The sequence below is a fragment of the Clinocottus analis genome, unplaced genomic scaffold (assembly GCF_023055335.1).
Source record: "Clinocottus analis isolate CAN_PGR_092001 unplaced genomic scaffold, fCliAna1.0.p SCAF_4, whole genome shotgun sequence".
Lineage (NCBI taxonomy): Eukaryota > Metazoa > Chordata > Actinopteri > Perciformes > Cottidae > Clinocottus > Clinocottus analis.
In genome coordinates this window covers 8961288-8984455 of record NW_027176153.1, presented here as the reverse complement: position 1 = coordinate 8984455, position 23168 = coordinate 8961288, and the positions used below count along the sequence as shown (strand labels likewise).

Below are 23168 nucleotides of genomic sequence, written 5' to 3'. Positions count from 1 at the left end.
ACGTCAATATTGGTTCCAATAAATTTGAAAAACTCGTTATCATGAAACCATCATGGGCTCAAGCGCCATATTGTGTGACTTTTATTGGCTGTTTTGACAATGTAATTGATTAGTAGTAAAGCATGATCTGAAATGCCGATATTTTTATACAATCAGTCATTCACATCACGTATCAAAGACTTAGAAATGAGGAAATAATCTATGCGGGAGTAAGAATTATGTGTAGCGGAGTGACATGAATATTCCCGTCTGGAAGGGTTCCTTTGTCTCCAGATATCATAAAGATTTAATGTGCACATGAAATGTTTTATTACTTTCCTACTCTGTGTCTGTGATGTGTCCACACCTGATAACGTATCCACTGTTGGATTAAGAGTACAGTTAAAGTCTCCTGCCACCGAAATGAAACAATGCAATGTTGGTAAGGTTATGATAAACTGTGTATCATCGTTGTTAGGGCTTAATAGACATATTACAATCATATCTTCATTCAGTAAAGAGCCCTGGACAATAACACATCTGCCTGCTGTGTGTTGTATGGTATTGTAAACTCGTAATGGAACAGATGAGTGAATAAGTATTTCTACCCCTTTTGCCATTGAAGCTGTTTTGACCAAAACGAGTGAATGGAATATTTTAAATGTACTCTCATCTTGTGAGGAAAGAGGTTGGAAGACGTTCAAATCAGGGAATAAATAACTGCTGTCCTACTCAAGTTCAAGTCCTCAAAGCCTCTTACACTCAACCACTTACCAGGTGACGTCAGTAAGTTCCTGAGGGTTCAGGGGGCATTGGGATCGGGCCCATGGGTGAGGACGCACAAGAGGCTTCCAGGAAGTGTTTTATCGCTCAACGGGCCCCCTCGTTGTTCATCACTTATTTGATTGGACGCTGCTGGAGATCAGACTGGAGTTTCATACCAGAGTGAAGACAGATAACAGATTAAAGTTTTATATTTGATTTGTTTTCTCATTCTCAATCTGGTTAAATATATCTTGTATCCAATCAACATCAGAGATAGCAAGAGAAACAAAACACTTTTTAAATCATTATCATTTCCATTCAGTTACGTGAGGCTGATCATTCCTGAGAAGTTTACCTGAAATATTGATCCTATTACATGAAGTTCAGTGTTCAAGAGAAACCATAATCATACTCTGGGTTGTTTAATCAATTAATTCTGAAATAAAACAAATGCATTCCGCCGGTATATATCAATATAAATATAAATCATACAAGTACAGAGATGATAACTGTCATTATTACTACTGTGATTAGTACTACAAGTACTGCGAAAATAACTGTCTTTATTATTATAATAAAGACAGTTATGAAGATAACTGTTTTTATTATAAATACAGTGATAACTGTCTTTATTACTATAATAAAGACAGTTATGAAGATAACTGTTTTTATTATAAGTACAGTGATAACTGTCTTTATTAGTATAAGTAAAGTAATGATAACAGTCTTTATTAGTATAAGTACAGTGGAGATAACTGTCTTTATTAGTATAAGTAAAGTAATGATAACTGTCTTTATTAGTATAAGTACAGTGGAGATAACTGTCTTTATTAGTATAAGTAAAGTAATGATAACTGTCTTTATTAGTATAAGTACAGTGGAGATAACTGTCTTTATTAGTATAAGTACAGTGGAGATAACTGTCTTTATTAGTATAAGTAAAGTAATGATAACTGTCTTTATTAGTATAAGTACAGTGGAGATAACTGTCTTTATTAGTATAAGTACAGTGGAGATAACTGTCTTTATTAGTATAAGTAAAGTAATGATAACTGTCTTTATTAGTATTAGTACAGTGGAGATAACTGTCTTTATTAGTATAAGTAAAGTAATGATAACTGTCTTTATTAGTATAAGTACAGTGGAGATAACTGTCTTTATTAGTGAGTGCAGTGATGATAAATGTCAATATTAGTATGACTGCAGTGATCAAAACGTCTCTCCAGCTGTTAAAGCCGACTGACAGCTGATCCAGATGTGATCAACAGCCGCCGTCATCAGAAACTGACGTCCCTTTACGTGCTGCTTTGATTTTCCTTAAAACACGTTTCCTCGTTTCCTCTGTCCTCGCACGGTTTCCTTGGAAGTGAGGGAAACAGGGACACCATTAAGGGACTTGAGATGTCGCCTCTGTGAAATGAAATGCACTCAGTATGGTCTTCATGTTGTACCTTGTCATTTGCAAAAAGCCTTCATCATTTCAAGTGTTGATTGTAAAAGGAAATGTTATGTGTGTTTTGTGGGCGTGGCCGGCTCCCTCCTGATTACTACACATTCACCGCACCTGTCCAGTCCACCCAGCTGCTTTTCATCTACTCATCAAAGCAACAGTACATCTCACACAATTTTCCATCCACTTATTGCCACATTGTTGTAACCTCAGTGGTAGGGATCTGTCCTCGGCTGCTGGGTAGTTTGTATTTCTGTATGTATACCTTGTCTTCCTGTGCCCACCGTGGATCATCGCCTCCAGCGCCCCGCTCCCCCGCCCTCGCCCTCTCCTCTGCCCAAGTATCACCACCCATCATTCCCTGGACAGAAACCTTTTCACTTTACTTTCCCTTGTCTGCATTTAGGTGCTCAGCCTCAACCCGTCACAAATTGTGCTTAATATATTTGGCACCTCTAAGATCTCATGTGGCGCCTGCTTGACCCCCCCACCCCCCCCATTTGAAATTGTCTGACATTACACATATCTGAGCCGTCATTTTCACAATAAAAGCTCACCCCTTGAGCTTTATTTTATTACCGCCAGTCTTTATTTAGTATATATATGGATTGTATATATTTGGGCCAAAAGAATAAAATAAGAGATAAGATAATCCTTTATTTGTCCCACAGTGGATAAATTGCAGGATTATAGCAGCAAGAGACGCATATAAAAAACATGTATAGACAGACAGAATAACATGTGTTTATAGTGCACCAGTTGAAGTGACTAAAGTGGTTTAAGTGATGAAGTGTTATTAAGTGTTTTGTGGTTTACTGCAAGCTCAGCTTTTTGTGCAGCCTGACAGCAGCAGGAAGGAAGGACTTGTGGTACCTCTCCTTCAGCCACCTTCCTTACCCGTTTGTTCAGTCTCTTCCTGTTAGCTGCCGTGATGCTGCTGCTCCAGAAGACCACCCCATAGAAAATGGCTGATGCCACCACAGAGTCAAAGGACTTCAGAAGTGCTCCCTGCACTCCAGAAAGACCTCAGGACCTCCTCCGCTGAAAGAGTCCGCTCTGTCCCTTTTGTATAAAGTGCGTGGGCGTGGTCAGTCCAGTTTATTGTTCAAGTGAACACCCAGGTACTTGTAAGATTTCACAATGTGAATGTTCAGCCCCTTTGTGTTAACTGGTACCAGAGGAGAGCGTTTACCCGAGTGGAAGTCCACCACCAGATACTCGGTTATTCATCAATTCAGAATCATGTGTTCACTGTTGATTAACAAATTGAAAGGAGCCAAATCATGAACTCAAACATATCTAGTACCTTGCAATACTTTGTGCTCTAATCAATAAGGATTCTTCCATCATTTTCTACTTTTCAATGACCATGTTTTAAGTTTGGGGAGAAATGGGACGGCACGCAATTGCAGCAGATAATAATTGTGTTTCTGTGTATTTGTTTTGTGCGTCGTGTCACACTTTCTCTATCCCTTAGGAGATAAAATATTGCTTGAGTCCATTATTCTCTCTGCAAGTGACTCTGTGCTGCATGAGTTTGATATTAAATTTGAAAAAAAAACAGAGCGTACGGGACTATTTATTGCATGAATGGTTAAGTGTTCATTTGATAGAAGACGCGGTGCCCTTCAGTGTGCCACCCAATGAGTCAAGTGGGGGGCAAAGTATAACCACTCGTGAGTAAGAGTGAAAACGTATCACTTGATTGTCTTTATTGAACATGAAAATACCTCAGATTTGTTTATGAATCCATTTGAATATATTATTGTCAATTGGGAATTAAATGATGTGATGTTTGATGCTTATAAGAACATTCACCTCCTAGTGACTTGCCATACAGAGGAGGAATAACCATGAAAATGTATTTTGAAATAAGCTGTAAAATGGCGTCAATGATTGACTAGTGTGACAGAGGAATCATAAAAGCTATATTCCTCAGCAGAAGAAGATAAAAAAAAAAGCGTGATTTGAAAACTAAATCAAAGTGGACTGTTTCAGAAAGCCATCCTGCAGTCTTCATACATTATGAATCCCATTTATGCATTTTTATAATCATAGTACTGTTTTGCTCCAGTTAACAAAAAGCTCTTTCCAATACGGGTTGAGTGGTTCGCTATAATTAATTCTCGGAACATCAGAGGGGGTTTTTCCGCGGATATCTTTTAACTTTATCTTGTTGTAGCTTCATTAAGCGACAGAAGGAATTTTAATTAGTTAAGAAAAGAATGTCTTTGGTTACATCTCATAGAGCATAAAAATCCATACTGAACATCGACAGACAACATTGGCAAAAAAAAAACTTGCTGCTCTTACTTCCAGCTTGAGGGTGGAAGAGAGGATTGTGGGAAAGGATTTAGAAAGCTTTAATCTTTATGTGTAATTCAATTTCTCTGGTTGCATCTAAAATGTTCCTCATACTTGCAGTAACTATATTTTATGTTTTCCGCTATTTCATAACCACACTAACGAATAAATGACTTTCCACCAGATTCTGAAACCCCAGAGTGGCAGTCAACAATGAAACCGTTCACCTTCAGAAAATGAAACAATTTTGGAAATGTTAAGTGACGGAGGCATCAATCATCTTTTTCAAACATTTAAAACGACGGGAAAAGTTATCGACAAATGCTGCAGTTTGGGGGGAGTAACAGCAAAGGTAATGCAAGTGGTACCTCGTAGTGCATCTGTGTGCAGAGAGCTCATCTCTGCTTCAGCTTTCTCCATCTAAAGAATAGCTAAAGTCCATTTGGTCTTAAAATCGTTTCATAATGAATCATCTCTAAGTTCTGCTTTGACACCCATAAGCGCGTCACAGTCGATGAAGTGGACACGATGCAGACCTTTGAGAGAAAGTAATGATTTAGTGACCTCTGCTGGTTGAAGGATAGTATTACACTCAATGACTGAAGAATGAGGGGAAAGAGTGTCTTTGATCTACAGCACATGTGTTCTCCAACACATCCGTTTGGACCACACACACAGACACAGACACACACAGACACACACACACACACACACACACACACACACACACACACACACACACACACCATTTCTCAGTCATCGTTTATCGTGTATGAAGCTTTCATTTCTACTTGTTTCCACATATTTCCTCACGCGTACTGGCATACCTCCGTGATATTTCCCGTAGAGAGCAGCATCGAGAGGAAGAAGAAGAAGAAGAAGAAGAAGAAGAAATAGAAGTAGAAGACAACGACAACGTCCTGGCCTAACTGTGACGTCACATTAACTGTATAGTAGATGCACCAAACACAAGGCCTTTTTAAATAGATGAATCGAATTTGTACACGCACGTGGGTTTGGAAAGACACCACAAAGCATCCATGTGCTCTTCTGCGTGGCAACGCAGCAGCTCATCAGGATGGAGAAGGAGTCCTGCATCCCTTGCTCCTGTCTCATTGAGCCGTGAAGGCCTATGTGTTGTTTTCTATTTGGTTTGTAGATGCTCAAGTCCTTACAGAACGTATCCTCTGTTTCTTCTTGCGCCACAGAAGTGTACTTATGTGTATGACTGCCTCCAACCTTTTTAAATAAAGACTGATTCAATGATTTTGACGATATTCAACTATGGATTTAATTTCTTCTTTTGTCAGAGATGAGCGTAACAATAGTGACTGCATTGTCGTTAAAAAAAAAACATTTCAGTCTTCATGTTTATGATATTTAGTTTGCATAAACAGATCAGAATGGTTATGAGTAATGGTTATGAAAACACATGTTTCATATTCTATTTGGAAACAGAAAAGTTGGGACAACTGCATTGATAATTCAAGTTTTTTGTTGCTTTTTTTCTTTTCTCTTTTTTTTTTAAATAAAAAGTTCAATAAAGATTCGAAGAACATATGAAATACCAAACCGAGTCAATAATCATGAGCCACAAACATGGTGCACCTTCATATCTGAAAAGACAGCATAGAGATAGACAGGGTGCTTTCAAAATATAGTTTTTATCAAATATACTTCAGCAGAAATTAACAATATAATAATAAATAAAGATCTTGGTCATTTTCCTTTGAGGCAAATTTGTGATTTTGGGCTATACAAAATAAACTGAATTGAATTAAAAGACGAATTCAAATCTAACATGAAGCTGTGTGCCTCATGAAAAATGAAAATAAAATCAATTGTACAAGCATGATGTGTTCAAAAACAACACCACAGAACCAACTTCCCCGCGGCGTGTTTTCCTTTAACAGAATCCGACGTGAGGTGACGTGACGTGACGCAGACGCAGCGTGAGCCCATCCTCAAGCGGCAGCCACTCCTCTGGCCCAGCCCACCTCTCCTCTTCACTCCTCTCTCCTCTCCTCCTCTCCTTTCCTCTCCTCCCCTTCTCCCCCCCCGGGTGTGTGAGCCAGCATCCCCGCTCCATCCCCGCGGAGCTCTGCAGGGAGAGACGATGCAACCCGATGGCCCCGCGACAGGACTAACGTTGTTCCGGTAACGGGGTCGCAGGTAAGCGAGGCCGGAGGAGCGGCACCGAGCTGTCCGTCTGAATGTGCGGAGGATGCGCCATGCGGAGCGGGGCCATCCCCATCGAGGACATATCTAATGGAAATGGTGCAAATGGGAGGAGGATATCTTGTATTTGGGGAGAGCCGAGACTGTTCCCTGCTCTGTGTGTGTGTGTGTGTGTGTGTGTGTGTGTGTGTGTGTGCGTGTGTGCGTGTGCGTGCGTGTGTGTGTGTGTGTGTGTGTGTGTGTGTGTGCGTGTGTGCGTGTGCGTGCGTGTGCATGTTTGTTGTGGTGCAGCTGATGGAGGGATGCTGCGCACTGCGCTCCAGCAGATGTTTGCGCGTCTTGTGTCCTGCTGTGGTGCGTGCACCTCCCCGCACGGCCGGCCTTTATTTTTTATTTTTTTGATGACATCTGTGTATTCCAGAAACATTGCCCAACATTGCCCCCCCCCTCCCCCCTTCCACCCTCCCTGCTCCTCCTCCCCTGTGTCTTAAAGCAGAGTAGAAGTGACATCCATGTTTGCAGGCAGAAGTCGTGACGAGTTGCCCGCGCTGCAGTTTGACCTTGCAGCATTTCTGTTTTTTTTTCACAAACGCAGGTTCCACCTGACGGATAGCAGAGGAGCGGCTCTTTTATTTGATGTCTCTAACATTTTGCCACTGAATGACTGCGATATCCACATTTCATCCAGTTTCCTAAGAGGCTGTCTCTGCGTTAGCTCGGCCGTCATTGACTTTAGCATGTTGAACCTTGATGCACTCAGAAAGGAATAGATGGAGTGCAGGGCTGAGTTTGATTTTTAGTCCGATCCCCCTGAAGCAACCGTGGCACAAAAACTCATGCTGTATTTCGAAAATGTGGCTTTAAATTCTCCTATACCGCAAAAAAAAAAGCTCAGTTATTGTTTGAATTAAGCATTGAGATACAGCAAAGTGCACCACAGACAGCAGCACAAACCATGAGACAATACAGATGTTCAAAAAGATGCTTTGTGCTTATTTTTCCTCTTTTTGTCATCGCTTTGTGTCTCTTTGTTGTTTTGTTGATCTCTTCCCCTTGAGGCCTGTTCAGAAACCCTCCCATGCAATAATAGGAAGCAGTTTATCTATAAGCCCACATGCTGTCTGCTCAGTGTCAGCGATGCAGAGGAGAGGAACACGGCGTGTGGACGGACGCAGCTCAGGTGTCGTTGTCCTGAGGTCCGGGGTCTTTGACCTTTGCAGCATGGCCACCTTGCCACCAGCGGGCTCCTCTGTCCTGCTCCTCAGCGCTCCTCGGACAGTCGCCATTTCACAGCAAGGTGTTCAGATGCGCCCACGGTGGAGAAAAACATCTGTCAATGTAAGTCCACAGCAGTGGTCTCACGGGGCGAGACGCAGGAGTCTTCAGTGTGCAAAAGCGCATCTTCCTGCTTGTTGTTGTCTATTTTCTCGTAGTAATCCGTCTCCTCTGAACTCTGCGCCTGTTCATGCTGCAGGAGAGGAAATGGGCATCTCCATGCAAGTGTTTTTCCTTCCTTTGTGGCGGTTGCATGGTTTCCTCCAGGTGCTCTGGTGCAACCCCCATAATCCAAAGACATCTGGTTGAATCGTGATTACCAGACTAGTTCACTAGTGCCTCTAAAGCCTTTTCTCCCTGGACATCACCCTTTTTCTCACAGGCCTCTGCGCTGCGTTCTACTATTTGCTAACCCTGTTTCCAAGCGTGCTCGGGACTTTGAACGTCATGTGGGGTAAAAGCTGTCTATTGCCTTCATAGCAGGTTTTCAGACACGACTGTCCAGGATGCACTCGCCTCTCGCTCAGTGACATCTGGAATCGGCTCTGCCCCCGGCGACTCTCCAGGAGTGATAAGCAGTGTAGCTAATGGAGGGAAGGCTTCAGCCTGCACACTGAAAGGATAAGCTGACAGCTATGAAGCTCTGTAGGGTGAATCGCAGCGCCTCGGGATGATTCTTCACGGGTTTGTTATGTGACCCATGATTACGTAAAACATATAAGTTATGTCAGCTTTAAGCTTTTCTCCCATTTAAACACAAATCTCTGAGTAGCTGGTTTAGTTGTCCCTCTTAAAGCTGCCTTATTCAATACTTTAATGCTCACGTAAATGTGACAGGGGTCACCCGTGTGACTTCAGCTCGTTGTTTTGGTTCTGCAGTCCACAGCTTCACGATGAAGGACCCTGATGGATACTGAGAGAGTGAAAGAGTGTCGTCCTCAGTCTCCTCCTACCTAATAATGTGATTGTGAGTGTTGATTTCCTGCTATCCTCAATGCTCTTTGCTCGTCTTGCCTCTGAGAAAAATAGTTCACGCAGACTATTGGCATGATCACTGATAGGCCGCAGTGGCCCGGCATGATTGTAACTGCTGCCGCTTAGCCCGCTAATGACAAGGACGGTATTTTAAGCATACGACCTGATTTCTAAGGAGCGCCTTGTGCATTGTTCTCAGCTCTTACAGCCAAATGGAGGCTGAATGTTATTCAAATCCAGCGAGACCATGGTGTGGGGAATCTGTAAAAATAAACCCCTTTGATGGGCTTGATGTCAAAGAATTTAAGAAGAAAATCGAGACCAAAACCCCTGGTTATTAGCTGGAGTTCAAATCTTATCCGCCCCCTTTTCTCCGTCCCCTGTGTGTTTGGTGTTGATTGATGGTCCAGAGCTGTGCAGTAGTTTTAGTGCTGTGCTCTGCTGGATCTTAGCTAAGCCAGTCTGCATGCGCTGCAGCAGCAGGGTGACTCTGCAGGATTAACCTGATCTGTGTACGCTGGGAAAACAGAAAGTCACTGCTCTTCCCCTCCTTTGTTTCCAAGAAGCGCTTTCATGACTATTTATGCTTTACTCATTCCCACCTCACGCGTGTGCACGTTCATTCTTGAACTACATGCATGTCCACGCAGCGACAGCGTGAAGTAAAGTGGGGCCACTAATTGTGTCTTTGATGTCGCTTACACCAAGATGAAGCGCTCAAAAGGTGGAGATGTTTATGTGCTTCAGCACAAGTCCTTACTGATAACCAGCTATGTGGTTCCTCCACAAATGGGCAAACACAACATGCCCGAACATACTACACGTACGTCCACAGTGAAAACCATGAGATGTTGTGACTGATGGGCGACCGGCTCCACCCTGGCGGAGGACTCTACTGTCCTGAATGGACTGCTCGTGGCTGATGGGAGACAACGCAGCGGTTCTTCTGCTGCGTTCACAACAAACGCCTCACGAATTTGACACGCGAGTAGATCACATGCAAAGTCAATGCATAGGTTGCGAAAAAAGCGTTTTTTGGCCGGTGTCAAATGCATCAGCCAATCAGCGTTGAGAAGCTCCGCCCGTCTTCACCGCCGTCCTGCTGCTGTTGAATCAAACTGTTGCCGGTCCGCCTAAAGTAGCGCTTGAAGCGGCCGTCATTCAGGCCGTCATTGTAGGACTACGGGAAATATTTTGAACCCGGACACGATGCATTTTGATGTTCCGGTGTATGTGGAATTTACACAACAAGTATAAAGCAGAAGTAGTGGTTATTTCCATGGTGGATGGCGGAAACGGTAACTGTTTTTACGGAGATAAGCCACAGAGATAAGCCACGCCCCCTCTTAGGCGCGAGTAGCATTCGCAACGCGTCTGATGTGAACACAGCTTTATTACAATAATGAGCCCGTTCTTTGTAGCTACCGATGAGGAGCAGAAGACGAAAACCTACCGAGACAAACCACAAAGAATTGAAGTTTTTTTGGACGCGTTTTAAAATTGTTCAGTTTTTGCAAAACAGAAGGTCTCAAAGGTGAGGACGAGGCGATTTGGCGAACGGACGTCTGGATAACCTTCACGACTGCGGCAGACTGCGAGATTACGAGTTTTTCAACAGGAACCTTCTCTCTGGGCTATATGAGACGTACGAGCAGAGTAAATAAAGATCCTTGATCATTCATTTACAAGTGCTGGTCAGCTGTTAGTACACGGAAAAGCTTGTGAGTCTTTTTCACAGTGACTCTATGTCACAGGCGCGTCACAGTGGAAGTACAGCTGTTCAATAGATCCCGTATCAGAGTCACAGATTGGATCAGCACAAAATAAAAAAGGGACTTTTCAAAATCCCTGGTCCAGTTTTTTGGCACTCACCGGCTCTGAAGTCAACTTAGACCATAAAAACACACTCGAATGATTAGGAAATAAAAGAGAGTACTTTTTGGGATTAAAAGAAATCTTGCCCTTAGGTGTTTTTATGGTATATTATAAGATGCTTTGAGCTAGTATAAACAGGTAATATTCAACTCTAACATATATTTATGTTGTTGTAAAACAAACAACTGGACTCATTTAATATTATTTCTCACCAACACTACATTTTACGAGATCACACATCATAATAATATTATAATTTCTACTCATTGTCACTGAACAAAGCCCCAGTGATGCGCTGTACGTTGGTTTTATCTTCAACTCAACAGCATAAATCTAGTGGCAACACATCTGACTAGAATGTACTCATTTCTTGTTATATATCTTACTTACGTAGCGTATATCTTGGTTATTTCTTAAAAGATGTAGGCTACAAATGTGGCTTAGCGTTCTAATGTTTTCTAAAAACAATAGGAGCCTTTTCCAACCTCAGAGAGAGCATCAAATACATAGTCAGGGCTCTGTGTTTGATATTAAACGGAGTCCCACGTGTCTCGCTGAGGACTGTAGGGACCAAACCCGGCAACAGCTAACAAACAAGCGCGGCCATCCAGACAGGCTCCGAAGATTTTTCTTTGCTTTTAAAGATCGAATGTCAAAAGCTTCATGACAGAAAATGTCATTTTCCCAATTGTACTATTTGCCTCCTCTTGCACATTTGTGAGTATTTGTAGCATCTGGAGTACTCTCAACACGTTCTCATAGAAGCTGCTGACTGTGCAGCATGTCCAGATGAAGAATGAGTCATCATCATCATCATCATCATCATCACCTCGTCGGATAGAGACACTTTGCCTTGGAGCGATGCAGCGCTTCATTCACTATGTATTATTTAGCTTCTCAGCTTATGGACTCGAGGACATTGTGTACAGGAATGGAAACAGATGAGCTCGCGGTTGCAGTTTAATTAGAGAACCTTTCTCATACTAATAGAACACAGGTTGGATGCCACGGCTTCATTTATTATGTGAGCTAATTAAGAGGTCATGTGGTAATGATCCAAAATACATAATTAGGTTTTCACCCATCTAGACCACGATGGTAATACATAGTAATACAGAAAATACAGTTTGATATTTAAAAACTTTTTGGGATTACAGTTCTTTGCAAAAACACAAAACCCACATACGACACAACACTTAGAAATACACATCTCACAACAAACATACATTAAAATGACTCTTTCAAAGCAGCATCAACACACTGATGTACTTTAATGAAACAGTGCCGACTGCAGTACTTTGCATACCTTCTACATTTCTCGTATGACATCTGTGGAAGTGTATTGCAGTACATGTACTCCCATTTCAGTGAACACAAAGAGAAACTGGCTGTAGAAAATAAAATATAAAAACAAAATGTATCAACTGGATGTTTTAAGATAACTTGTAAGTTTTAGATTAGCAAAACTTCAGACAGTTATGTTCATGGTTGATAAAATGTAAAAGGCTCCCCTCCTCTTGTCAACCTGTGCATTGGGTTTAGTTGAATGTGTTGAACTCTACCAGACTGAGAGCTTGTGCAACTTAGAACCGAGCCTCTGCTTTTTTTTTTTATCACAGAGAAGACCATGTGACTCACCTCAGACAATGAAAAAGATGCATAACTAACCTCCATCACTTTCCTCAAATTAGTAACAAGCACGCTGCCTGGAGACTTTCAACCCAAATACATTGCATGCTGGGAAATATGGCATCACTCTGACAAAACTTGAGTTGAGAAGCCGGGTGAATCAATTGGACATTTATTAAACTACAACAAAAAATTTTTACTGCTGGAGAATTTTATTTCCAGAAATTGAAGTTTTTGCAGTTTAAGCATTTTGTTTAAAACTTTGGATACAGAGCCAGGCTCGCTGTGTCCACTCTGCTAGCAACTATAGCTTAGTAGCTTAGCATGTTTAGCTCACAGACAATGACAGTGGTAGAGAGCTCTTCATCTTTTACTAAGCAAGGGTTATCTTATAATGGACACGTGGATGTGCACATTAACACACACTGTTACTCAAAGCTGTAAACAGTGACTCGTGACAACAAACGCTCAGCAAAGTACACGATGGCAGGTCGCTGACGGGCAACTCACCACTGCAGCCTGACTCGGCACAATGTTGATCTCGGCATGACGCGACAAGAGCACAAGCACGGAGGCATAGATGATGCAGCGTGTTGGGAAAGGACCACAGGGGCTTTTAAGGAGAGACCCTCAGCACGCAAACAATCAGATGCAAATGCGCAAAATATTCAAAAGAGCAGCGTGATCTCACAGAAATACGCCAAATGACCACGGCCTCTTAGCACAGCGTTCCATGCAATGTGTGAAATAGTCAGGGAAACAGTGTCTCGTTGGGCTCGGGGAAAACATCCTGGTTGGGTTTGAAAGAAGTATGACGTCACATAAACTCATTGGGACACGAACACCGGTCTCATGATGTTTGAGGCCTCCTCTCACCTTTCCACCAGAAGTAGTTTTTCATCACAGCGCCGTTGAGAGGTCGAGGTCACTTCAGGTGTTTCTGTGGGATCGGGCTGCCACACACACTCCCCCTTCCTCGCCCACCCCGCCCAACCTATAGGTGCAAGCCGTGAGTTACATTACCACTGCAGTGGGCTGTTCACACATGTTCAGTACAGTTGTTTTAGATGTACAGAAACTAGTCACGGTCTTATCCCCACAGAATGCACGGACACACTGCAGTGCGTGTCCTCTGCTGCTGACTCAGAGGGTGTGTGTGAGATTGTGTGTGTGTGCGTGTGTGCGTGTGTGTGTGCGTGTGCACGCTGTATTAAATGCTGTCCATCCTCTGCCTGTCTCACAACTCTTCCTCATCTACTACACCGGTCTTTCTCCACGTTCTCACCTTAACAAGGTCCGGGTTGACGGGCCTCCTCCTCCTTGTCCTCCTCCTCCTCCTCATCTCATTGGCTTCTTTCTCTCCCTCCCTCGGCCCCTGTCTCTTTCCTCCACCTCTGTCCGTTGGCTGGGCTGTTGCGTAACAGGCCTAACTTGATAAATCCTGTATGATGTGCTCCGATGTGGTTTCATTGGCTGTGACAGCAGCCAGAGCCGCTGCCTTCCTACTACACGCTGTATGATGACCTTTTACGGTAGACAATAAATATTCACACACTGTTTTTCAAAGTCCTGCTCTTTCAAATTATACAATGAATCTGACGAGAAATAGACATAACCGTGATTTTAATTCTTTGTCCGCTCTCATGTGTATTTGAAAGGTTAATTTGTTCCTTAATAGTCATATTCCCTGTGGCTTTCATCAAAACAGTACAGCTGAATAATGGCGTCAGGACTGTCCCCATTCATGTCCCTGCACCCTTTGTTTCCTCTTCATCTCTTTGATTCCCAATTGACTTTGTTACATAACCTGATTATTAACTGATTAGGCAGATTGATAACTGACTGAAACTAAACGGCGTTCATAAGGCAGGATGTGGTGGCATTAGTCTGATATCTGTACATATCAATGGCACATTCATGTGTGTGTATGTTTCCTCGTGCAGAATAATCCCGTACTAGGAGGAGGTGCTTTGACCCGGTGTCACATCTGTGGGGGAAAAACATATTTTTGCTTTAAAAGTGGCCAAAGTTTTCATAAATATGCTGGTTTGTTAGCTTGAAAAGAGAAATCGTCAATGAAGGAATTGTGGCATTGAGAATGCTGAGGTCTGCTCATCTGTCTTTATATCAGTGATCCAGACAAACATATCCAGCCCCATTATGAATAGAACAAACAGTTGTATTTCTTACAATTTTTTTTAAATGAAATGAAAATATTCTTTTTAAAAACATACAAAAACATGTATATATATATGTTTCCACTGTGCCTTTAAAGTGCAGCACAGAGGAGGTTGCTGGTTTGTACAAACTATGAATAATTCATACATTTAAACACCGTATTGCTGGATAATTCTGTCTCGTCAGCAGCTTAAGAACACACAGTCTGGTGGAGAGCAGAGAAACAACGCTGGACACAATAAAGTAATTCAGAGGTGTATACAGCTATTCAGCAGATGTATAGCTGTATAGTGTTAACATGATTTTATTGAAGCATTTTATTGATAGCATCTTATTGAAATGACGCAGCAGAGAGATGAAAATATTTGAGAGGACGAGGGGGCAGGGTTTGAGTCAAGGTCTGCATGTTGAGTTGTTGCAACAGGAAGGTGACTTACAGCAGGTGCCATTTACACACACACACACACACACACACACACACACACTCAAGAGCCCACTGAGTTGTGTGTGTGTGTGTGTGTGTGTGATGTATTATTGATGCGAATAATCCTCCTCTCTTCCTTCCATCTGTCTCTGGCTCTCATCGTGCCGCTCTTTCTCCAATACCACACTACACACGATGATTAAATGTTTATGTCCTTGTTTCCCTTCATCCAGAAAGCTGTGTGTGTGTGTGTGTGTGTGTGTGTGTGTGTGTGTGTGTGTGTGTGTGTGTGTGTGTGTGTGGGTGCGTCTGAGAGGCAAACGGCTCTTTATGAATAAAGTTAGCGTGAAGGTGTCGGTCTTCACGAACAGATCCAGATGCAAATCTCCGTTTCCTTTGCTCACTTCTGCCTCTCTCACTGGTATTTGGCCTGAGATGAGAGAGATGATGATGATGCTGATGATGGTTGTGAGGTGATTGGCTGGCGAACCCTGATGTCCTGCCTTTGCCAGATAAGTGTCAGCTTGACTCAGCAGCACCGTGCTGCATGCTGCTGAGGCATCCAGAGCCTGAACTTTTTTTGGACTCCTCCCCTATTTTGTGTATGTGTGTGTGCGTGCGTGTGTGCATGTGTGTGCGTGCGTGCGTGTGCGTGTGTGTGCCCCACTCACCGGGCATGTCTGTGTTTTCCTCCAGGCTCTCGGTGTTGTGCTGAAGAACAGAGGGACAAAGTGAGGACGGAAGACGCTGAAGGTCGTCTGGACCCATGTCTGCGCCTGCTCCAGCCAATCGGAGGTCTGCGTTGGGCTCTCGCCGGTAGGTGGCCAATGATGACCCCGTTACCTGCTCTGTGATGCCGGTGTTGGGGGTGTTCAGTAAGCCAGCTGCAGTTTAAAAGAAACATCTCCAGGGAAGGGACTTTTTTGCAGCGCGAGAGGACCAGATCCCATTTGATCAAACGTCTCAGAGTAGGATGTCAGCTCAATGGCATAAACTACATTCTTGAATTTGAAAATGAGTCTGTACCAGACGACCATCCCCGGGCTAGAAAAGGAGAAGCCAGTGCAGACGTGCCCAAAACTTACAAAGAGAAGTGTAATTTAATAGAAGTCTTTGAAAAAATTGACCCAACTTCTTTACTAACTTGATTTATTAACTCAATAAACATTGTACAAGTTTATGGTCTTAATCTCGAGCTTCAAAATGTCAACGCACCGGCTGTTTGTCTGTTCTGGGAGTTCACCATGTTTTCATCATGTGTTTTCAGTTTACTAAAATGATAATTGTAACATTTTTGGTCACATTGAGAAATGCACAGCCCACAGGAGCTTTGCACAACGTATGCTAGCGTAAAGCTAACTGAGAAGTTCTGTCTCCTAAACAGGTTCTGCACTGTGGGGGCTTGAACAGAACAATTGCTAAATCACCTTTTATTTAAGATATGAACCCTTGGATGAGGATACAATGTGGCGCTGAGTGAAGTTGCCTGCTGTTTCTAATAGGACACACATTTAACGATGAACCATGCTAGCTCGCTTACATTAGCTTACAAACCACAAGGCAAGTGTCCTTTTGTTAAATGTTATGAGTTGTATGTACATTAAATGTTGATCATGTTCTCCATTTTGAGTTGTGTCATGAAACTACAATTCATAATGGTGCTTTCTTCTTTGGGGCTGAGTATGTCATGAAACAGCGAGGGTACTCTCTCTTCTCCCTCTCAACGAGTGTTTCCAGCCAAAGGTTAGCTTTCAGCTCGATTACCTGCAGGGAGTCTGAGACGCTTGATGAAAGCAGGCCCAGATGTTTCCTATAGCAGCGCACTGTGTTTATTAATATACATTTCTTATTGACCTTCTCGACATTTTGTCGCCCTTCCATAAGCCTTTGTTGAGTGTTGATTTTGTTGCCGTTGCCCAGCTATGTTGCTCCTTGTCAAATTTACAAATTAAACCCTTTTCAGCATATTTCTTTGTATACTTGTGTGAGTAAATGAACACTGTGTGTGTCTGTGGATGTGTGTGTTTCAGCAGCATAATTATTTCTAAACTACAGCTTTCCTCCAAGTGGACCAGCTGTTTTAGGACCTCTTCACTGACTCAGTACCACCTTCTTGTTATGTGCCAGTCATAAAGGGTTTATGAGTTCCAGCCCTTCGATTAATGGGTGACAAATTCTCTTCCAAAGATTGTTTGTTAACTATCTATAAGAACAAACTTTGGGTTGCGTTGCTGTGAAAAATCTCCTCCACCAGGACACTTTGTCTTTTTACCTTCAGGTCCTTTCAGAAAAGTGTTTCAGAGCATGTGGAACAAAGTTATCAACATTAGTAACGGAGAAAAAGGCACTCATGAACGTGCAGATGAGTCAGGGATCAGACCAGGAGAGAAGTAGCATCATTGTTGGGCCCTGTTGGACGCATCAGACCGTTTCTGGTGGAGCAGCTGGTATACAAGGATCCAGGATTTTCCGAAAAAATCTTTTAATTATTCTTTAGTCAGTGTAAACCATTACACAATCTAAATGACAACCTTTTACGTTGTTTAAAGTTATTTAATTTTGCTGAAGCCATAGTATAATATGTCAGCAAGTCATAAAAAGATCAAACAGAAAGAAGAAAAAAGGCTGAATTGAATCTATCAAAACAAGAAATTATAACTTAAAGTCCCCGTAACATGAGCCATATTAAAAAGTTACATTAAATAAAATGTAGTTTACCTGATGTTTTTATCCAAAGCGACTTACATTGTTTTACCATAGACACAGCAACGGGGAGCAATTTGGGGTTAAGCGTCTTGACACGTCGACATGGACTAATGTGTGTGTGTGTGTGTGTGTGTGTGTGTGTGTGTGTGTGTGTGTGTGTGTGTGTGTTAGCTGTTTGTTTCCTGTTTGTGCCTCAGCCTTCATCACCCTTTGATCCTGTATTTTTGTTGCTTAATAAATAACTTTCCATCGTCTGCGATTGAAACTCCAACCTCCTCCTGACACTCGGTTCTCTTTTTCCCTCTGTGTTGCTGTCGTGGACGTTTACGCATTTTATGCCAATTTTGTAAATGTTTGTTCATGTAGCTCTTGTGATCCTGATGGGGGAGCTGTGGCCTCATGTAATAAACTAGGTGTCCTCAGCCGCAGCTTTCACACTGAAGTGAACACCCAGTTCACTGCAACCTGGGAACCGTTTATTGAGTATATGTATATATGTGTTTTCTCCTCCAGCTAATGGACGGCCGTGGCCTATTTAATGGACACTGGTTAAAGCATAAGGACATGTAAGGGCATGTTCTTGTGCTTAGTGATGACTTTTTCCACTTCAATTAAGCCTCGGTCCAAATGTTTCTACTTTGCAATGCAAGTCGTGTTGTGTGCAGAATGTATGTTTTCTACCTCATGGATACAATATTGTTGTACATCAATTTACTTCTGTCGTCCAGTTTTACAAAGTCAATACTTAAATAATATGGAGAGCCTTTACGGCATTGGTATTGGCGAGTGATCTGCCGACGTATATAAAGATAATACTCTGTTGCCATGAATCCACATACACTAGTTGTGTGTAATGTGAGTTTTAGGTGTGATCAATTATCCTAACACTGAATCCAAGAGGTCTGATTCGTGGTTGTATTAGTTTTAGTTTTTTCTTTGGTGTGGTACTACTGCATGTAGCTGCAGACAGGTCAATCTGTCGCTGTGGTGTCCTTCCCCTCTCTCGTCCCTTTTCCTCAGATTCAACCCTCTGAAGGCGCTGCAGCCCAAACGCCGCTTGCAGCAAATACTGGCGTCCTCGCCCGTCCCGGTGCCAAAGCCGGCGTCTGGGTCGGGGACGTCTGTGCCAGCACCGACTGTGGCAGTGGCGGCGGCGGCGCCGGTGGCCATTCCTGTGCCCGCGCCCCCTGCGTGAGACACACTTCAATTACAGTCTCAGAGAGCATGCTCAGTAGCTGTAGCTCCAGCATGCATTGTAGCCACTAAAACAAGAGTAAGCACACGGGCAACGTTGATGCTACCTGTCTCACTTGGACACGGTTTACCTGAACAGTAACCCTGAGATTCCAACTGGAGCTCTCAGTGTTGTGGCATCAACAACAGCAAACAGCACAAACTTGTGTGTTGTTGTGTCACATCACCTCTGACTAAAAAACAAGGCAAAACCTGAGGTACAGGTGTGCACTTGAACGCACCACTGGCATGTACATTTGTCCACTATCGAGTCGAAGACGTTGTGTTTACTGTAGAGGCTACATGCACAGTAGAAATGGCAGCATTGTGCTGTGGAAGCATACTTTGATCACGAGTGATCACTGGTCCACCGCAGCCAATCAATCGACCACCATGGCTGTCATGAACACTGTCCAGTTCCACAGCGGAGAGTCGGTGAGACACCGGCTTTGCCTGGAATGAGAATGTGCATCTTGGTGTGTTTTCTGCGTTTAGAGCAAAGTCTCTGTCTCAATTGACCACAGTGTTAAGGATTATGCCTTCACTCCATCCACCCACGCTCCCCAACACCCGACTCCGCTCGGCTCACGACCTCTCCACGGCTGCCACCCACAGCTCACAGTCCAGACGGGGGCTCCATCCCCAACAGATGGACGCCAAAGACTGTCAGCCCTGTTGCATTGTGTATTCCACCCTGCAGGCTCACTGCTTCAGTCGCTTCTCTCCTGTCTTGGCTTTTGTCACATATTGATCTTCAAAAGAATTACAGAGCAGTCAATATCTGGCCTCCTCCCTACTGGTATCACACAGGACATGTTTACTTAGCACAACTCTTGCTTGGGAAAGATGGGTTAGGCTGAAAAAAAGAAGAGAAAAGAAGGACATGTTTTGACAAAGAAGTGAGAATTACACACCATAGTGCGAGTGTGTCAAAAGTAAGTCATTGCATGGGGAAAACGCTCCAGCATGTTGACGTTTAAGTCTACAGACACTGAGATGTCATCGGGTCCTGTGTGAAACTCCCCCATTGCTTCCCCTCCCCAACCCTCTCCTCAGTGATTGGGCAACAGTCAGTTTAAAGAAACGGGTCATGACAACATTCCTGATGTGTCATACAATATTACTGATTGTCAAACATTTGCAATATGTACTATAAGCTCAGAACGTCTTGACGGAAGTTGCCCATCACAGATCACCCCTCCTCCTCCCTGCTTCCACTGATGCACTATACTGTGATACTCAACAACTTTATTTTCTCTATCAATGGTTAAAGGCAAAAGTATGTTGTTTTTTGATATAAATGGTCACATGGGGTCTAAGATGAGTAGCTGGGCATTTTAGGAAATGTGCTTATACGCAATCTTGACAAGAGCGGAGTGGAACTACAAAGGGACAAAGTCTTTACATCAGATCCAGGTTCGCCTCAATGCCTTTAGCGTCTGTATCTCAGTATAAACTCTCATTGAGATTTTCTGACAGACAAACTGGAGCAACTTTTGAGCTGGACTCTCTGTTGTCTCCAAGCTTATGCAGTGCTTGGTCTCTCTATTTCAGGCTAGCAGGCTAGCAGTGCTTCCAGTCTATATGCTAAGCTAGTCTAATAACATCCCGCCTCTAGCATCACATTGAACGGACAAACATGAGAAGTGTATACATCCTCTCTGACTCTTGGTACGACAATCCAATAAGCCCATTTTCCAAATTGGTCTTTTAAATTATAAATTGTAATGTAGCCTCGTAGTGCAGGATCAGGTTGTCCATGTTCTTGGCTGAGGAGGGAGCAAGGAGCAAGTTATTTTCAGCAGTGGTTACTCCACAAAAGAAGAAGAACGCCGTCTTTCTTGGAAGTGTGTGGAGGGAAATAGGGGATGTTGATGGTCCAGAGGGTTGGATTGGTCTTTATATTTTATACAGCAGGCTAAATCTGACACTATTCTGACAATTGATCTGACCTGTGTTTTCTTAAATAGTCAATCCACAATTTAGCAAAGCAAACAACACATTTCCTGTCATGTTCCGGTAATGTTTTGGGATGTATCAGATGTGTAGGAGGTTAAATTTATGTGTAATCTATTTCACAATGAGTGTAGAGACATTTGCGTGAAAGCTTGTTTGGAGCAAGATGCTCTGGATGAAAAGGCTCTTCTGATAAGAGAAGCAGCATATGTTCATAACATTTTATCTCTCTTGTTTTAGGATGCAGCACGCTTAGCTTTTGTTTTCATGCCAGTAAAAGGCCTCATGGCTGCAAATTGTCTTCACTTATAGATGTTTGTTTCATACATCTAAAGGCAAAGAGAGCATCTGAAACGATTAAAGCAGAGCAATCTGTCTTTCTTTTTGTAAAGCTTTTAGAGAGCTTCCTCTCTTGGGCCCCATCAGTGTTTGAGTGCTTGTTGATATTTAGCATCTGCCTCCATCTCCGGCTCTGAATGACTTCAGGGTGAATCCTGAAACCCGCTACATGCCAGACTGCTTCTCCTCACCTCAATAGAGAGCCTACATTTGCAGCATGCGCTTTGTATCAGTCTGGTGTGGTCGTCTGCTTCACCTGTCATTTAACACCCTGTTGTCTCCGCCTGGTCAGGTTTGACTACTGCAGGTTCATAGAGCTAGACTACGTCCCCATGGAGACGGGCTATATGGTCTCAATGCGTCCAACTAAAGGCTACGCATCGACCAAGTCGCCAACGAAAGGATACACTTCCACCAAGTCTCCGGATCGCCACAGCCGTTCAGCAAGCTCTCCCTCGACCCCTCGAACTCGGTCTGTCCTGAGTCCCGTCTGCTTTCCTCACCATCAGCGTTGACCTTCTGAAGCATGGGAATGATTACACCTTTGGCACCGCTGTGACTGTCTCGTGGTGTTACAATGATCGTGTTCCCACAGCATCCCGTCCAGACAGACCTGTACTTCCTTCTCTTTGTTTGTTTTCTTTTTTTTCAAACCCTTTAGAGATGGCTATCTTCATGTTATGTTGTTTTGAGGAATGTTTCTTGTTGTATTTATAGTTTTGATTTTCATCTGTATTTGTAATGTGTCTGTGTGTATCAGTGCATTTTGGTGTTGTGTTGGCATGTTAGTGGACCTGGATTGCTCCATTTGTGGGTTTTTAATCTGTGTTTTTGAAAGATGTCGGTTTTGCTCGGCAGCTAACATAATTCACTGTCACCTTGTTTGGGGTTTGGTTTCGTGGTGTTAATGCTTAACATGTCTCCTCTCACTTTGGACCAGGCGGACACCAGCCGCACCTAGTAACAGAGATCCCCATGGCAACACGTCCCTCAGCAGCAGCAGCAACTCAGGCTCTTGTAAAGGCAGCGACTGCAGCCCCACCAAAGGGTGAGACATCAGAAAACAGACTCTTTAGGCCGCAGTGGAAACGCAGACGACAATGGGCTGACTCTTTAAAAGTAGTTGCTGGGACTAAAAGTTTGGGGAAACCTGGCTTCGCTCTGTGTTTGCTGAATGTGTAAATAAGTTAAAGTTATCTCACAGTAAGGTAATATCTCTGTATCATACTATCCACCACACTGCACATTAACTGCTAGACCATGGAGACGCGCTATACAGTCTCAATGCGTCCGACTAAAGGCTACGCATTGAGACACGTGCAAACTACATTTAGTTTTTTACAGTACTTGTACTATGTGCAATGACAATAAAGTTGAATCTAAATCTGAATCTGAATGTTGTAGCAAATTTAAAAATAGTCTGGGTATTGTTTGAAACGTTTACCAGAATTTCCTTTTCCTTCCCCTAGTTTTATTTCACAAAACAATTCCAAATTTGTAAATTTGTATTTATTAAATTAAATGTAAATCAGGAAACATTAACCATTTGATCAGCAAAAAAAAAAAAAAAAAGGGATTGAAAATGACTAGCCCAATATACCATAAATATCAAAACCAATAATACAGTGTGTCACTGAACTGAATTCAGTTCTAAAGATCTTTGATTACATGTCCTAGACGGCATCAGAAGTACTCATGTACGGACAACCATGGTATCCGGCCCCCTCCCCCAGAGCAGTACCTCACGCCCCTGCAGCAGAAAGAGGTGTGTATCCGACACCTGCGGGCCAGGCTAAAGGAAACAATCAACACTCTTCAAGACAGGTGAGATACTGAGACAGGAATAGAGTTTCACTATTGGCCAGGGAGTCGGATCTTAAATTGTCTGACTTATTCTTAGGT

The 23168-nt window shown here is 43.0% G+C and overlaps 1 protein-coding gene across 3 annotated transcripts in view; it reads left to right on the top strand.

The window, feature by feature from the left end:
* The first annotated feature begins 6530 nt into the window (after window positions 1-6530).
* The window catches only part of snphb (syntaphilin b), a 23717-nt gene continuing 7079 nt past the window's right edge, over window positions 6531-23168 (top strand). Inside the window, exons 1-6 of one of the 3 annotated variants that reach the window (XM_068596756.1) lie at window positions 6531-6670; window positions 15729-15848; window positions 18759-18929; window positions 21559-21738; window positions 22207-22314; window positions 22944-23090. In XM_068596756.1, coding sequence (XP_068452857.1) covers window positions 15799-15848; window positions 18759-18929; window positions 21559-21738; window positions 22207-22314; window positions 22944-23090 — 656 coding nt within the window. In that variant the 5' untranslated portion in view covers window positions 6531-6670; window positions 15729-15798. Of the gene's footprint in view, window positions 6671-15728; window positions 15849-18758; window positions 19407-21558; window positions 21739-22206; window positions 22315-22943; window positions 23091-23168 lie in introns of those variants that run through there. The other 2 variants (XM_068596757.1, XM_068596758.1) reach the window with 2 other exon arrangements.